This window comes from Pseudophryne corroboree, chromosome 3 (genome assembly GCF_028390025.1).
Source record: "Pseudophryne corroboree isolate aPseCor3 chromosome 3, aPseCor3.hap2, whole genome shotgun sequence".
In the NCBI taxonomy this organism is placed as follows: domain Eukaryota; kingdom Metazoa; phylum Chordata; class Amphibia; order Anura; family Myobatrachidae; genus Pseudophryne; species Pseudophryne corroboree.
In genome coordinates this window covers 796,216,704-796,230,104 of record NC_086446.1, presented here as the reverse complement: position 1 = coordinate 796,230,104, position 13,401 = coordinate 796,216,704, and the positions used below count along the sequence as shown (strand labels likewise).

The 13,401-nt window shown below is 49.5% G+C and overlaps 1 protein-coding gene across 6 annotated transcripts in view; it reads right to left on the bottom strand.

Annotated features, from left to right (window-relative positions):
- The window catches only part of CASP2 (caspase 2), a 189,820-nt gene that overhangs the window by 128,606 nt on the left and 47,813 nt on the right, over positions 1–13,401 (bottom strand). For 3 of the 6 annotated variants that reach the window (XM_063962661.1, XM_063962665.1, XM_063962667.1), the window contains exons 1-2: positions 10,746–10,777; positions 4,011–4,155 (exon numbers count right to left, since the gene is read on the bottom strand). In XM_063962661.1, coding sequence (XP_063818731.1) covers positions 4,011–4,155; positions 10,746–10,762 — 162 coding nt within the window. In that variant the 5' untranslated portion in view covers positions 10,763–10,777. The other 3 variants (XM_063962662.1, XM_063962664.1, XM_063962663.1) reach the window with 2 other exon arrangements.

The window sequence follows — 13,401 nt, the reverse complement described above, 5'->3', positions numbered from 1 at the left end:
ATAATCCTAACCCCCAACACTAATACCCTAACCCTCACCCATAATCCTAACCCCCAACACTAATACCCTAACCCTCACCCTTAAGGGTACACATTTGTTCAATTCACGCAAGACCCGACTCCCAGTCTATTTGATAATGGACAAGTGCGTACCCTTCACTGGCTGTCCCCTTCCCCTGATCTTGGTCACCTATTAGGTCTCCTGGTTTTAAAACATGCTTAAAAACCAGGCGACCCGAACGCAGACTGCCATTATAGGGTCTAGATTGCCGAGACTAGAGATGGCCATTGATCTCCGGTCCTGACAGCCCAGCACACCATCAGCATGGCAGCGGTGCTGCGGGACCCATTTTGACGTTGCGAGGGCTGAGGTAGTGGAGGGTATAGCAGCAGGACAGGTGCTCTTTACAATAATGCAGAGTTCGCCAGCTGGCGGCATGCACAACGGCAGTAGTTCCCTTTTCAAAACTACACATAAGCAATGTAATGCTGCTGTGTGGTACTGTTCTATGCGGTGTGTTCTGTGTGATCCTACTTATACATACACATGTAATGCTGCTGTGGGGTACTGTGCTATGCGGTGTGTTCTGTGTGATCCTACTTATACATACACATGTAATGCTGCTGTGGGGTACTGTTCTATGCGGTGTGTTCTATGTGATCCTACTTATACATACACATGTAATGCTGCTGTGGGGTACTGTTCTATGCGCTGTGTTCTGTGTGATCCTACTTATACATACACATGTAATGCTGCTGTGGGGTACTGTGCTATGCGGTGTGTTCTGTGTGATCCTACTTATACATACACATGTAATGCTGCTGTGGGGTACTGTTCTATGCGCTGTGTTCTGTGTGATCCTACTTATACATACACATGTAATGCTGTTGTGGGGTACTGTTCTATGCGCTGTGTTCTGTGTGATCCTACTTATACATACACATGTAATGCTGCTGTGGGGTACTGTTCTATGCGGTGTGTTCTGTGTGATCCTACTTATACATACACATGTAATGCTGCTGTGGGGTACTGTTCTATGCGGTGTGTTCTGTGTGATCCTACTTATACATACACATGTAATGCTGCTGTGGGGTACTGTTCTATGCGGTGTGTTCTGTGTGATCCTACTTATACATACACATGTAATGCTGCTGTGGGGTACTGTTCTATGCGCTGTGTTCTGTGTGATCCTACTTATACATACACATGTAATGCTGCTGTGGGGTACTGTTCTATGCGCTGTGTTCTGTGTGATCCTACTTATACATACACATGTAATGCTGCTGTGGGGTACTGTTCTATGCGCTGTGTTCTGTGTGATCCTACTTATACATACACATGTAATGCTGCTGTGGGGTACTGTTCTATGTGGTGTGTTCTGTGTGATCCTACTTATACATACACATGTAATGCTGCTGTGGGGTACTGTTCTATGCGCTGTGTTCTGTGTGATCCTACTTATACATACACATGTAATGCTGCTGTGGGGTACTGTTCTATGCGCTGTGTTCTGTGTGATCCTACTTATACATACACATGTAATGCTGCTGTGGGGTACTGTTCTATGCGGTGTGTTCTGTGTGATCCTACTTATACATACACATGTAATGCTGCTGTGGGGTACTGTTCTATGCGGTGTGTTCTGTGTGATCCTACTTATACATACACATGTAATGCTGCTGTGGGGTACTGTTCTATGCGCTGTGTTCTGTGTCATCCTACTTATACATACACATGTAATGCTGCTGTGGGGTACTGTTCTATGTGGTGTGTTCTGTGTGATCCTACTTATACATACACATGTAATGCTGCTGTGGGGTACTGTTCTATGTGGTGTGTTCTGTGTGATCCTACTTATACATACACATGTAATGCTGCTGTGGGGTACTGTTCTATGCGGTGTGTTCTGTGTGATCCTACTTATACATACACATGTAATGCTGCTGTGGGGTACTGTGCTATGCGGTGTGTTCTGTGTGATCCTACTTATACATACACATGTAATGCTGCTGTGGGGTACTGTTCTATGCGGTGTGTTCTGTGTGATCCTACTTATACATACACATGTAATGCTGCTGCGGGGTACTGTTCTATGCGGTGTGTTCTGTGTGATCCTACTTATACATACACATGTAATGCTGCTGTGGGGTACTGTTCTATGCGGTGTGTTCTGTGTGGTCCTACCTACCTATACATACACAATGTAACGCAGAGGTGAAAGGCTGCAGTGTTCCCAGGATGGTATCAGGATCCAGGTACTTGGGATGCCGGCAGTCATATTAGCGACAGCGGCATCCCGACGCTCAGGATTCCGACACCTAGTACTATCTCTAATCCCTAAACCCCTAACACTACTGTTCTGCAGCCTGACCCTCCTCAGTGGTGTCTAACCCTAACCACCCATTCCCGCAGCCTAAACCTAACATTCTCTCCCCCGCAGCCTAACCCTAACCAGTGGTGTCTAACCCTAACCACCCATTCCCGCAGCCTAAACCTAACATTCTCTCCCCCGCAGCCTAACCCTAACCAGTGGTGTCTAACCCTAACCATCCATTCCCGCAGCCTAAACCTAACATTCTGTCCCCAGCAGCCTAACCCTCCCCAGTGGTGTCTAACCCTAACCACCCATTCCCGCAGCCTAAACCTAACATTCTCTCCCCCGCAGCCTAACCCTAACCAGTGGTGTCTAACCCTAACCACCCATTCCCGCAGCCTAAACCTAACATTCTCTCCCCCGCAGCCTAACCCTAACCAGTGTTGTCTAACCCTAACCATCCATTCCCGCAGCCTAAACCTAACATTCTCTCCCCCGCAGCCTAACCCTCCCCAGTGGTGTCTAACCCTAACCATCCATTCCCGCAGCCTAAACCTAACATTCTCTCCCCCGCAGCCTGACCCTCCTCAGTGGTGTCTAACCCTAACCACCCATTCCCGCAGCCTAAACCTAACATTCTCTCCCCCGCAGCCTGACCCTCCTCAGTGGTGTCTAACCCTAACCATCCATTCCCGCAGCCTAAACCTAACATTCTCTCCCCCGCAGCCTAACCCTCCCCAGTGGTGTCTAACCCTAACCATCCATTCCCGCAGCCTAAACCTAACATTCTCTCCCCCGCAGCCTGACCCTCCTCAGTGGTGTCTAACCCTAACCACCCATTCCCGCAGCCTAAACCTAACATTCTCTCCCCCGCAGCCTAACCCTCCTCAGTGGTGTCTAACCCTAACCATCCATTCCCGCAGCCTAAACCTAACATTCTCTCCCCCGCAGCCTAACCCTAACCAGTGGTGTCTAACCCTAACCACCCATTCCCGCAGCCTAAACCTAACATTCTCTCCCCCGCAGCCTAACCCTAACCAGTGGTGTCTAACCCTAACCATCCATTCCCGCAGCCTAAACCTAACATTCTCTCCCCCGCAGCCTGACCCTCCTCAGTGGTGTCTAACCCTAACCACCCATTCCCGCAGCCTAAACCTAACATTCTCTCCCCCGCAGCCTAACCCTAACCAGTGGTGTCTAACCCTAACCATCCATTCCCGCAGCCTAAACCTAACATTCTCTCCCCCGCAGCCTAACCCTCCTCAGTGGTGTCTAACCCTAACCACCCATTCCCGCAGCCTAAACCTAACATTCTCTCCCCCGCAGCCTAACCCTCCCCAGTGGTGTCTAACCCTAACCATCCATTCCCGCAGCCTAAACCTAACATTCTCTCCCCCGCAGCCTGACCCTCCTCAGTGGTGTCTAACCCTAACCACCCATTCCCGCAGCCTAAACCTAACATTCTCTCCCCCGCAGCCTGACCCTCCTCAGTGGTGTCTAACCCTAACCAATCTTTCCTGCAGCCTAAACCTAACATTCTGTCCCCCGCAGCCTAACCCTAACCCTCCCCGGGGTGTGCCTAATCCTTAGTGAACAGCATTATAGTGTTCTTGTACTCTGCTCAATAGTAGGATATTAATAGCAAGTAACAGAGCCCCAGGTTAGTACCCCGCTGACAGATTAATCCTCCGCTCACCTGGATCTTTTCTTGCATAAACGGAGTTAAAATCTTCTTGGACACAAGATGTTCTACTAGTTCATCAGGTACCATCTCTTGAACCAGGGCCACCCTCAACTTGATGAGTGCATCTTTGTGCCGCTCTTGCATGCCGCCCAGCATCCTATGGAACAAAGTAACATAACTCAGGAGAAAGTCGGTTTTGAAGTAGTTATACAATTATTATAGATGGGCTCCTTTGTAATCTGCTGCTTATTCAAAATGAACAATGAACGTTAAAGTATTGCAGCTGATTATGCAGTGACTGAAGTAATAGAGGCAGATCACATATATAAAATAGGATTTTGGTACTTACCGATAAATCCTTTTCTCCTAGTCCGTAGAGGATGCTGGGGACTCCAAAAGGACCATGGGGTATAGACGGGATCCGCAGGAGCTTGGGCACACTGAAAAGACTTAATCTGGGTGTGAACTGGCTCCTCTCTCTATGCCCCTCCTCCAGACCTCAGTTATAGGAACTGTGCCCAAGAGAGACGGACATTTAGAGGAAAGATTTTTGTTTAAACTAAGGGCTACAAACATACCAGCCCACACCACAAACATACCGTACAACCGGAGTAACTTTAAACCAGATAACAGTATGAATTAACAACAGCAACAAGCTGAAACAAGAAATACACAACCCGTGTATAAACTAATTTAACCAGCAAGAAAACACTGCAAGTAATAGTCCGCACTGGGACGGGCGCCCAGCATCCTCTACGGACTAGGAGAAAAGGATTTACCGGTAAGTACCAAAATCCTATTTTCTCTTACGTCCTAGAGGATGCTGGGGACTCCAAAAGGACCATGGGGTTTATACCAAAGCTCCAGAACGGGCGGGAGAGTGCGGACGACTCTGCAGCACCGACTGAGCAAACGCAAGGTCCTCATCAACCAGGGTATCAAACTTATAGAACTTAGCAAAAGTGTTTGAACCTGACCAAGTAGCTGCTCGGCAAAGCTGTAACGCAGAGACGCCTCGGGCAGCCGCCTAAGATGATCCCACTTTTCTGGTAGAATGGGCTTTTACGGACTTCGGCACCGGTAGTCCGGCCGAAGAATGAGCCTGCTGAATCGTACTACAAATCCAGCGTGCAATAGTCTGTTTTGAAGCAGGATGACCAATTTTGTTGGAAGCATACAAGACAAAAAGCGGCTCAGTTTTTCTGGCAACAGCTGTCCTAGTGACGTAGATCTTCAACGCTCTTACAACATCCAGAGATTTTGGAATCGCCATAGCCTCCGTAGCCACAGGGACCACAATAGGTTGGTTAATGTGAAATGAAGAAACCACCTTCGGCAGAAATTGTTGACGAGTCCTCAATTCCGCCCTATCCGAATGAAAAATCAAGTACGGGCTCTTATGAGATAAGGTCGCCAACTCTGACACCCGCCTGGCAGACGCCAGCAGCATAACTACCTTCCAAGTGAGAAATTTCAATTCAACCTTACGCAAAGGTTCAAACCAGGAAGACATGAGAAACCGTAAGACCACATCAAGCTCCCATGGAGCTACAGGAGGCACAAACGGAGGATTGATATGCATTACTCCTGTCACAAAAGTCTGAACCTCTGGGAGGACCGCTAATTCTTTTTGAAAGAAAATAGACAAAGCCGAAATCTGCACTTTCATAGAACCTAATTTCAGGCCTGCGCCTACTCCCACCTGTAAAAAGTGGAGAAAGCGCCCCAAGTGAAAATCTTCCGCAGGAGCCATTTTAGACTCACACCAGGAAACATACTTTCTCCAAACACGGTGATAATGTTTCGCCGTAACCTCCTTCCTAGCCTTAATGAGAGTTGGAATGACCTCCCTGGGGATACCCTTACGAGCTAAGATCTGGCGCTCAACCTCCATGCCGTCAAACGCAGCCGCGGTAAGTCTGGAAACACGCATGGACCCTGCAACAACAGGTCCTCTCTTAGAGGAAGCGGCCAAGGATCTTCCACCAGTAATTCCTGAAGATCCGGGTACCAGGCCCTTCTTGGCCAATCTGGAACGACGAGAATCGCCTGAACCCTTGCTCGTCGAATGATCCCCAGTACCTTTGGAATGAGAGGAAGTGGAGGGAACACATACACCGACTGGAACACCCACGGAGACACCAGGGCGTCCACTGCACTGGCTTGGGGGTCCCTTGACCTGGAACAATACCTCGGGAGCTTCTTGTTGAGACGAGACGCCATCATGTCGATCAACGGAATTCCCCAACGTTTTGTCACCTCTGCAAATACCTCTTGGTGAAGAGCCCACTCTCCCGGATGGAGATTGTGTCTTCTGAGGAAAGCTGCTTCCCAGTTGTCCACTCCCGGTAGGAAGACTGCTGACAGGGCGCTCACGTGTTGTTCCGCCCAGCGAAGGATTCTTGTGGCTTCCGCCATTGCCGCTCTGCTCCTTGTTTCGCCTTGACGGTTTATATGTGCCACCGCTGTGATGTTGTCTGACTGTACCAGGACAGGTCGACCCTGAAGAAGGCTTCTTGCTTGCAGCAGGCCGTTGTAAATGGCTCTTAACTCGAGAACATTTATGTGGAGACAAGCTTCCTGGAGAGACCATTTCCCCTGGAAGTTCCTTCCTTGGGTGACTGCGCCCCAGCCCCGGAGACTTGCATCTGTTGTCAGAAGTACCCAATCCTGGATACCGAACCGGCGTCCCCCTAGGAGGTGAGGACTTTGTAGCCACCACAGGAGAGAAATTCTGGCTCAGGGAGATAGACTTCTCTTCCGGTGCATGTGCAGGTGAGACCCGGACCATTTGCTCAGCAAGTCCCACTGAAACACCCGGGCATGAAACCTGACAAATGGAATGGCTTCGTACGCCGCAACCATTTTCCCCAGAACCCGAGTACAGTGATGGATCGACACTCTCGTCGGCCTCAGAAGTTCCCTGACCATCGTCTGCAGTTCCAGAGCTTTTTCTTCTGGAAGAAATACTTTCTGTAAATCCGTGTCCAGAATCATGCCCAGAAAAGGCAGCCGAGTGGTCGGAATCAACTGAGATTTTGGCAAATTGAGTACCCAACCGTGCGGTCGCAGAACCGACAGTGACAAATTTACACTTCTCAGCAACCGTTCCTTGGACCTCGCCTTTATCAGGAGATCGTCCAAGTACGGGATAATTGTAACCCCTTGTTTGCGAAGGAGAACCATCATTTCCGCCATGACTTTGGTGAAAATCCTCGGAGCCGTGGAAAGCCCAAACGGCAACGTCTGAAATTGGTAATGAGAATCCTGTATCGCAAACCTGAGGAAGGCCTGATGTGAAGGACATATCGGGACCTGTAAGTAGGCATCCTTTATGTCGACTGACGCCATAAAATCCCCCCCTTCCAGGCTGGCAATTACCGCTCGAAGAGATTCCATCTTGAACTTGAAAACTTTCAAGTATGGATTGAGGGATTTTAGATTTAGAATTGGTCTGACCGAACCGTCCGGTTTCGGCACAACAAAGAGGCTCGAGTAGAACCCCTCCCCCCGTTGGGACGAGGGAACGGGAACAATGACCCTCTGTAGACACAATTTTTGTATCGCTGCCAGCACCACCTCCCTGTCCGGAAGAGCTACTGGTAATGCCGAAATGAAGAACCGGTGAGGGGGTATCTCCCGAAACTCCAGCTTGTATCCCTGAGACACAATCTCTAGGACCCAAGGATCCAGGTCTGATTGAATCCAGACCTGACTGAATATTTGTAGACGGCCCCCCACCGGTCCGGACTCCCCCAGGGAAGCCCCAGCGTCATGCGGTGGACTTGGTAGAAGCAAGGGAGGACTTTTGGTCCTGGGCGCCTGACACTGCAGATGGTTTCCTTCCCCTTCCTCTACCTTTTGAAGCGAGGAAGGACGAACCTTTTCCACGCCTGTATTTATTGTGACGAAAGGACTGCATCTGCTGATGTGGTGCCTTTTTCTGTTGTGTGGGAACATAAGGAAGAAAAGAGGTCTTACCCGCAGTCGCGGTTGAGACCAGGTCAGCCAAGCCGTCCCCAAACAAGACAGCACCTTTGAAGGGTAACGCTTCCATAGCCCTCTTGGAGTCGGCATCAGCATTCCATTGATGGATCCACAACGCCCTCCTGGCTGATATCGACATGGCATTGGCTCTTGATCCCAAGAGACAGACATCCCTCGCCACGTCCTTTAGGTAATCTGCAGCGTCCTTAATATAACCGAGAGTTAAAAGGACATTATCTTTGTCAAGGGTATCCATATCACTAGCTAAATTTTCAGCCCATTTAGCAATAGCACTACTCACCCATACCGACGCCACAGCGGGTCTGAGCAAAGCCCCCGAATTAGCGAAAATGGACTTCAGACACGTCTCCAACTTGCGATCCGCCGGATCTTTGAGAGCTGTCGTGTCAGGAGACGGAAGTGCCACCTTCTTAGACACACGGGATAGAGCTTTATCAACATTTGGAGACGCCTCCCATTTTTCCCCGTCATCAGAGGGGAAAGGATAAGCCATGTAAATTCTCTTGGGAATCTGCCACCTCTTATCCGGAGACTCCCAAGCCTTTTCACAAAGAGTATTCATTTCATGAGAGGGGGGAAACTTCACCTCAGGTTTTTTTCCCTTGAACAAGCACATCCTTGTTTCCTGTACCGCAGGTTCATCAGAAATGTGTAAAACATCTTTTATAGCCACAATCATGTACTGAATACTCTTAACTAACCGTGGATGTAAAGCAGCCTCAGTGAAATCGACCTCGGAATCAGAGTCCGTGTCGGTATCAGTATCTACCACTTGAGTAAATGGCCTCTTATGGGACCCGGATGGGGTCTGTACCTGAGACAAAGCCTCTTCCATGGACTTTTTCCACACCTGCGTGTGTGACTCAGACTTATCTAACCTCTTTGATAAGGAAGCTACATTGGAATTTATCGTATTGAGCAGTGCTAGCAAATCAGGTGTCGGCTGCGTCGACAGTCCCAATTCTAGCCCCGCATCCACACCCCCACTAACCTCCTCTGGTGAATAACATTCAGCCTCAGACATGCCGACACGTAGTACCGACATACCCCAACACACAGAACGTCCCAGCTAGGTGACAGGCCCACAATGAAGCCCAGAGAGAGGACACAGAGGGAGTATGCCAGCTCACACCCCAGCGCCCATATATCGACACAAACGATATATGTACCCAGCACTGCCTTTTTTAAATTCAAGCACCACACTGCGGCCCCCCTTTGGAAATGGCCCCCCGTTACTTTGTAGAGAAGCGTGGAGGTCCCGGCAGCGTCTATCCCTCAGCCGCGTGTAGGGAGAAAATGGCGCCCGTGAGCTGCGGGACGAAGCTCCGCCCTCTTCCCGGCGGGCTTCGGCCCGCCAATTTCAAAATTGAAAGAAAATGCCGGCGGGGGTCTGTAAAGGGTGCCAAGGCACCTACAATCTCTTTATGCCGCCCTCAACTCCAGTAACATGCCGCCCAGGGCGCCCCCCCCCCCCCCCAGCGCCCTGCACCCAGTGAAATACCGTTGGTGATGTGTGTGGGAGCATGGAGCACAGCGTTGCCGCTGTGCTGTACCTTTACTGAAGTCTTCTGCCGTCCTGAAGTCTTCTGATCTTCTCATACTCACCCGACTTCTGACTTCTGTGAGGGGGCGACGGCGTGGCTCCGGGAACAAGCAGCTAGGCGCACCAAGTGATCGAACCCTCTGGAGCTAATGGTGTCCAGTAGCCGAGAAGCAGAGCCCTTAAACTAAGAAGAAGTAGGTCTGCTTCTCTCCCCTCACTCCCACGCTGCAGGGAAACTGTAGCCAGCAGGTCTCCCTGAAAATAAAAAACCTAACAAAAGTCTTTTTCTAGAGAAACTCAGTAGAGCTCCCCTAGTGTGTGTCCAGTCACTCCTGGGCACAAAGTCTAACTGGGGTCTGGAGGAGGGGCATAGAGGGAGGAGCCAGTTCACACCCAGATTAAGTCTTTTCAGTGTGCCCAAGCTCCTGCGGATCCCGTCTATACCCCATGGTCCTTTTGGAGTCCCCAACATCCTCTAGGACGTAAGAGAAATGGAGAATAGACATTACACAGGGCTTGGGTACAAAACCCTGGCAGTCAGGATCCCGATGGATCGCGGTAAATCTTAACCCCCTAATCCCAACCCATCCCTCCCGCAGCCTAACCCTAACCCTCACCCACCCTGCATTTTAGCGCTAATCCCCCCTCTCATTACAACCGCCCCCCCCCCCCCCCCCCCAACACTCATCCCCCTAGTACCTAACCCCTGTACTTACCTGCGGGATCCCGCTGTCGGTATTCTGACTGTCAGGAACTCGAACAGACATATAGTGGTAATCGTGTATGCGATTGTATTTGTAGTTATTTACATGGCTCACCTTTCATACAGACCCAACAATCAAGGATCCCAGCGTCTCAATCTACTTTTCCCTTGTATCACAGGATGGGGCCACAATGCAGAGTACATGACGTGCAGTCAGTACAGCATGGGAACGATTGTAACGTTACCAGAAGAGTCTGCAACATTGCTCATTTAACCTCACAACTCTATAGCGGTGTGCAGTAACGTGAGGGATGTTGCTTTATCGTTACTCTTGAATTGTCCCTATCAGGGGAAGTACAAAATTAAGCATCATTTCTACAAGATCAATTTGATGGGTGTAAATATTAACTCCTTCAATGCTAAGGATGAGGGGTACTCAGCCTCAGTACTGCAGCTCTAATACATGTGTGTGTGGGGGGATGATCACACTTACCTGTAACTAACTGTCATTAACGGCAGGTGGGAGCTAGGGAGAGGCCGGACACCATAACGAAGCTCCGCCCCCTCCCAGTAACTACACTTTAGACCAAAGGCTCCCAAAAGCAGTCCAGGTTTTAAAGCTAACCATGGCTCAGCTAGACCAAGGTACTTGTGGCCAAGCATGGATATACTTAAAACCTGGACTGTTGGGGTGCCTTGAGGACCGTGTTTGGGAACCTCTGCTACAGACAATTGCATATCACATAAGGGAATATCACATAAAGGGTGCTTTTAGTATCTCCCCAGTACTGGCACCCACACTAAATAAAAAAAAGGAGACACTGAGAAGTGATTATCTAGTGATCTTGTGAATACACTGCAGAAATCATTTAGAGGTCCTATAATATAGGGAGGATTATTATTATTACCAGTTACTTATATGGCGCACACATATTCTGGATAATAGGATTTTGGTGCCTACCAGTAAATCCTTTTCTCGTAGTCCGTAGAGGATGCTGGAGTCCACATTAGTACCATGGGGTATAGACGGGTCCACCAGGAGCCATTGGCACTTTAAGAGTTTGAGAGTGTGGTCTGGCTCCTCCCTCTATGCCCCTCCTACCAGACTCAGTCTAGAAACTGTGCCCGAGGAGACGACATACTTCGAGAGAAGGATTATACACAGATAGTGGTGAGATTCATACCAGCTCACACATACAAGGCACGTCAAGACAACTAGCTTGAACAACTCAGCAACAGCTGAAACACTACTTACCAAGTAACCATGCAGTAGTCAACTAAAACAAAGTTGTACTGAACCAGATAACAATTGCAGGAAAACGAAGCGCTGGGCAGGCGCCCAACATCCTCTACGGACTACGAGAAAAGGATTTACCGGTAGGTAACCAAAATCCTATTTTCTCTTACGTCCTAGAGGATGCTGGGGTCCACATTAGTACCATGGGGATGTACCAAAGCTTCCAGAACGGGAGGGAGAGCGCGGAGGCTCCCGCAGAACTGATTGACTGAACTTCAGATCATCAGAGGCCGAACTTGTAGAACTTTGCAGCCGCCCAGGAAGACGCCACCCTACGAGTAGAGTGGGCATTAACAGATTTTGGACACGGCAGTCCTGCCGTAGAATAAGCGTGCTGGATAGTAAACCTAATCCAGCGAGAAATAGTCTGCTTAGAACAGGACACCCAATTTTCTTGGGATCATATAGGACAAACAGAGTGTACGACTTCCTGTGACGAGAAGTTCTCTCAACATAAATCTTCATAGCCCTCATGACATCCAAGGACTTTGAAGTAATTGAGGTGTTAGTAGCCACTGGCACCACAATAGGTTGGTTGATATGAAATGCTGACACAACCTTTGGAAGAAACTGCTGACGAGTCCGGAGCAAAGCTCTATCTTCATGGAAGATCAAGTAAGGGCTTTTACATGATAAAGCACCCAGCTCGGAGACACGTCAAGCAGAAGCCAAGGCCAACAAAGTGACTGCCTTCCATGTAAGAAATTTGAGCTCCACCTCCTGTAGAGGTTCAAACCAATCCGACTGGAGGAACTGCAACACCACGTTAAAGTCCCATGGCGCCGTAGGCGGTACAAAGGGAGGTTGGATATGTAGAGCTCCCTTCAAAAAGGTTTGAACCTCAGGGAGGGCAGCCAATTGCTTCTGAAAGAAAATGGATAAGGCTGAAATCTGGACCTTCACAGATCCCAACCTCAGACCCATATCCACTCCTGAAATTCCACCGCAGGAAACTTCTTGGACTCAAACCAAGAAACATATTTCTTCCAAATACGATGGTTATGTTTTGACGTTACCCCTTTCCTAGCCTGTATGAGGGTAGGAATAACTTTCTTTGGAATGCCCTTCCGAGCAAGAGTCAGGCGCTCAACTTCCATGCCGTCAAACGTAGCCGTGTTAAGTCTTGATAGGCAAACGGCCCCTGCTGCAGCATGTCCTCCCGAAGAGGAAGAGGACTTGGCTCTTCTAGCAGTAGATTCAGAAGGTCCGCGTACCAAGCTCTTCTTGGCCAGTCTGGGGCAATGAGGATCGCTTGAACCCTTGTTCTCCTTATGAGCTTTAGGATTCTTGGGATGAGTGGGAGTGGTGAAAACACGTACACTGACTGGAACACCCACGAAGACACCAGGGCGTCCACTGCCACTGCCTATGGGTCCCTCGACCTGGAACAATAACGCCGAAGCTTCTTGTTGAGACGAGAGGCCATCATGTCTATTTGGGGCAATCCCCAAAGATCTGTTATTTCCTTGAAAACCTCTGGATGGAGATCGTGTCTGCTTCCCAGTTGTCTACTCCCGAAATGAAGATGGCCGACAGCGCCAACGCTTGTTTTTCTGTCCAGTGGAGTATTCTTGTCACCTCTGACATTGCCACTCTGCTCTTTGTTCCGCCCTGTCGGTTTATGTAAGCCACTGTTGTTACGTTGTCAGACTGCACTTGGATGGTACGATTTCTCAGAAGAGGGGCCGCCTAAAGAAGACCGGTGTAGACTGCTTAGATCCAGGATGTTGATGGGCAGGCCGGCTTCCAGGTTTGACCACCGTCCTTGGAAGGTTACTCCTTGAGTGACTGCTCTCCAGCCCTGGAGGCGCGCATCCGTTGTTAGCAGGACCCAGTCCTGAATCCCGAACCT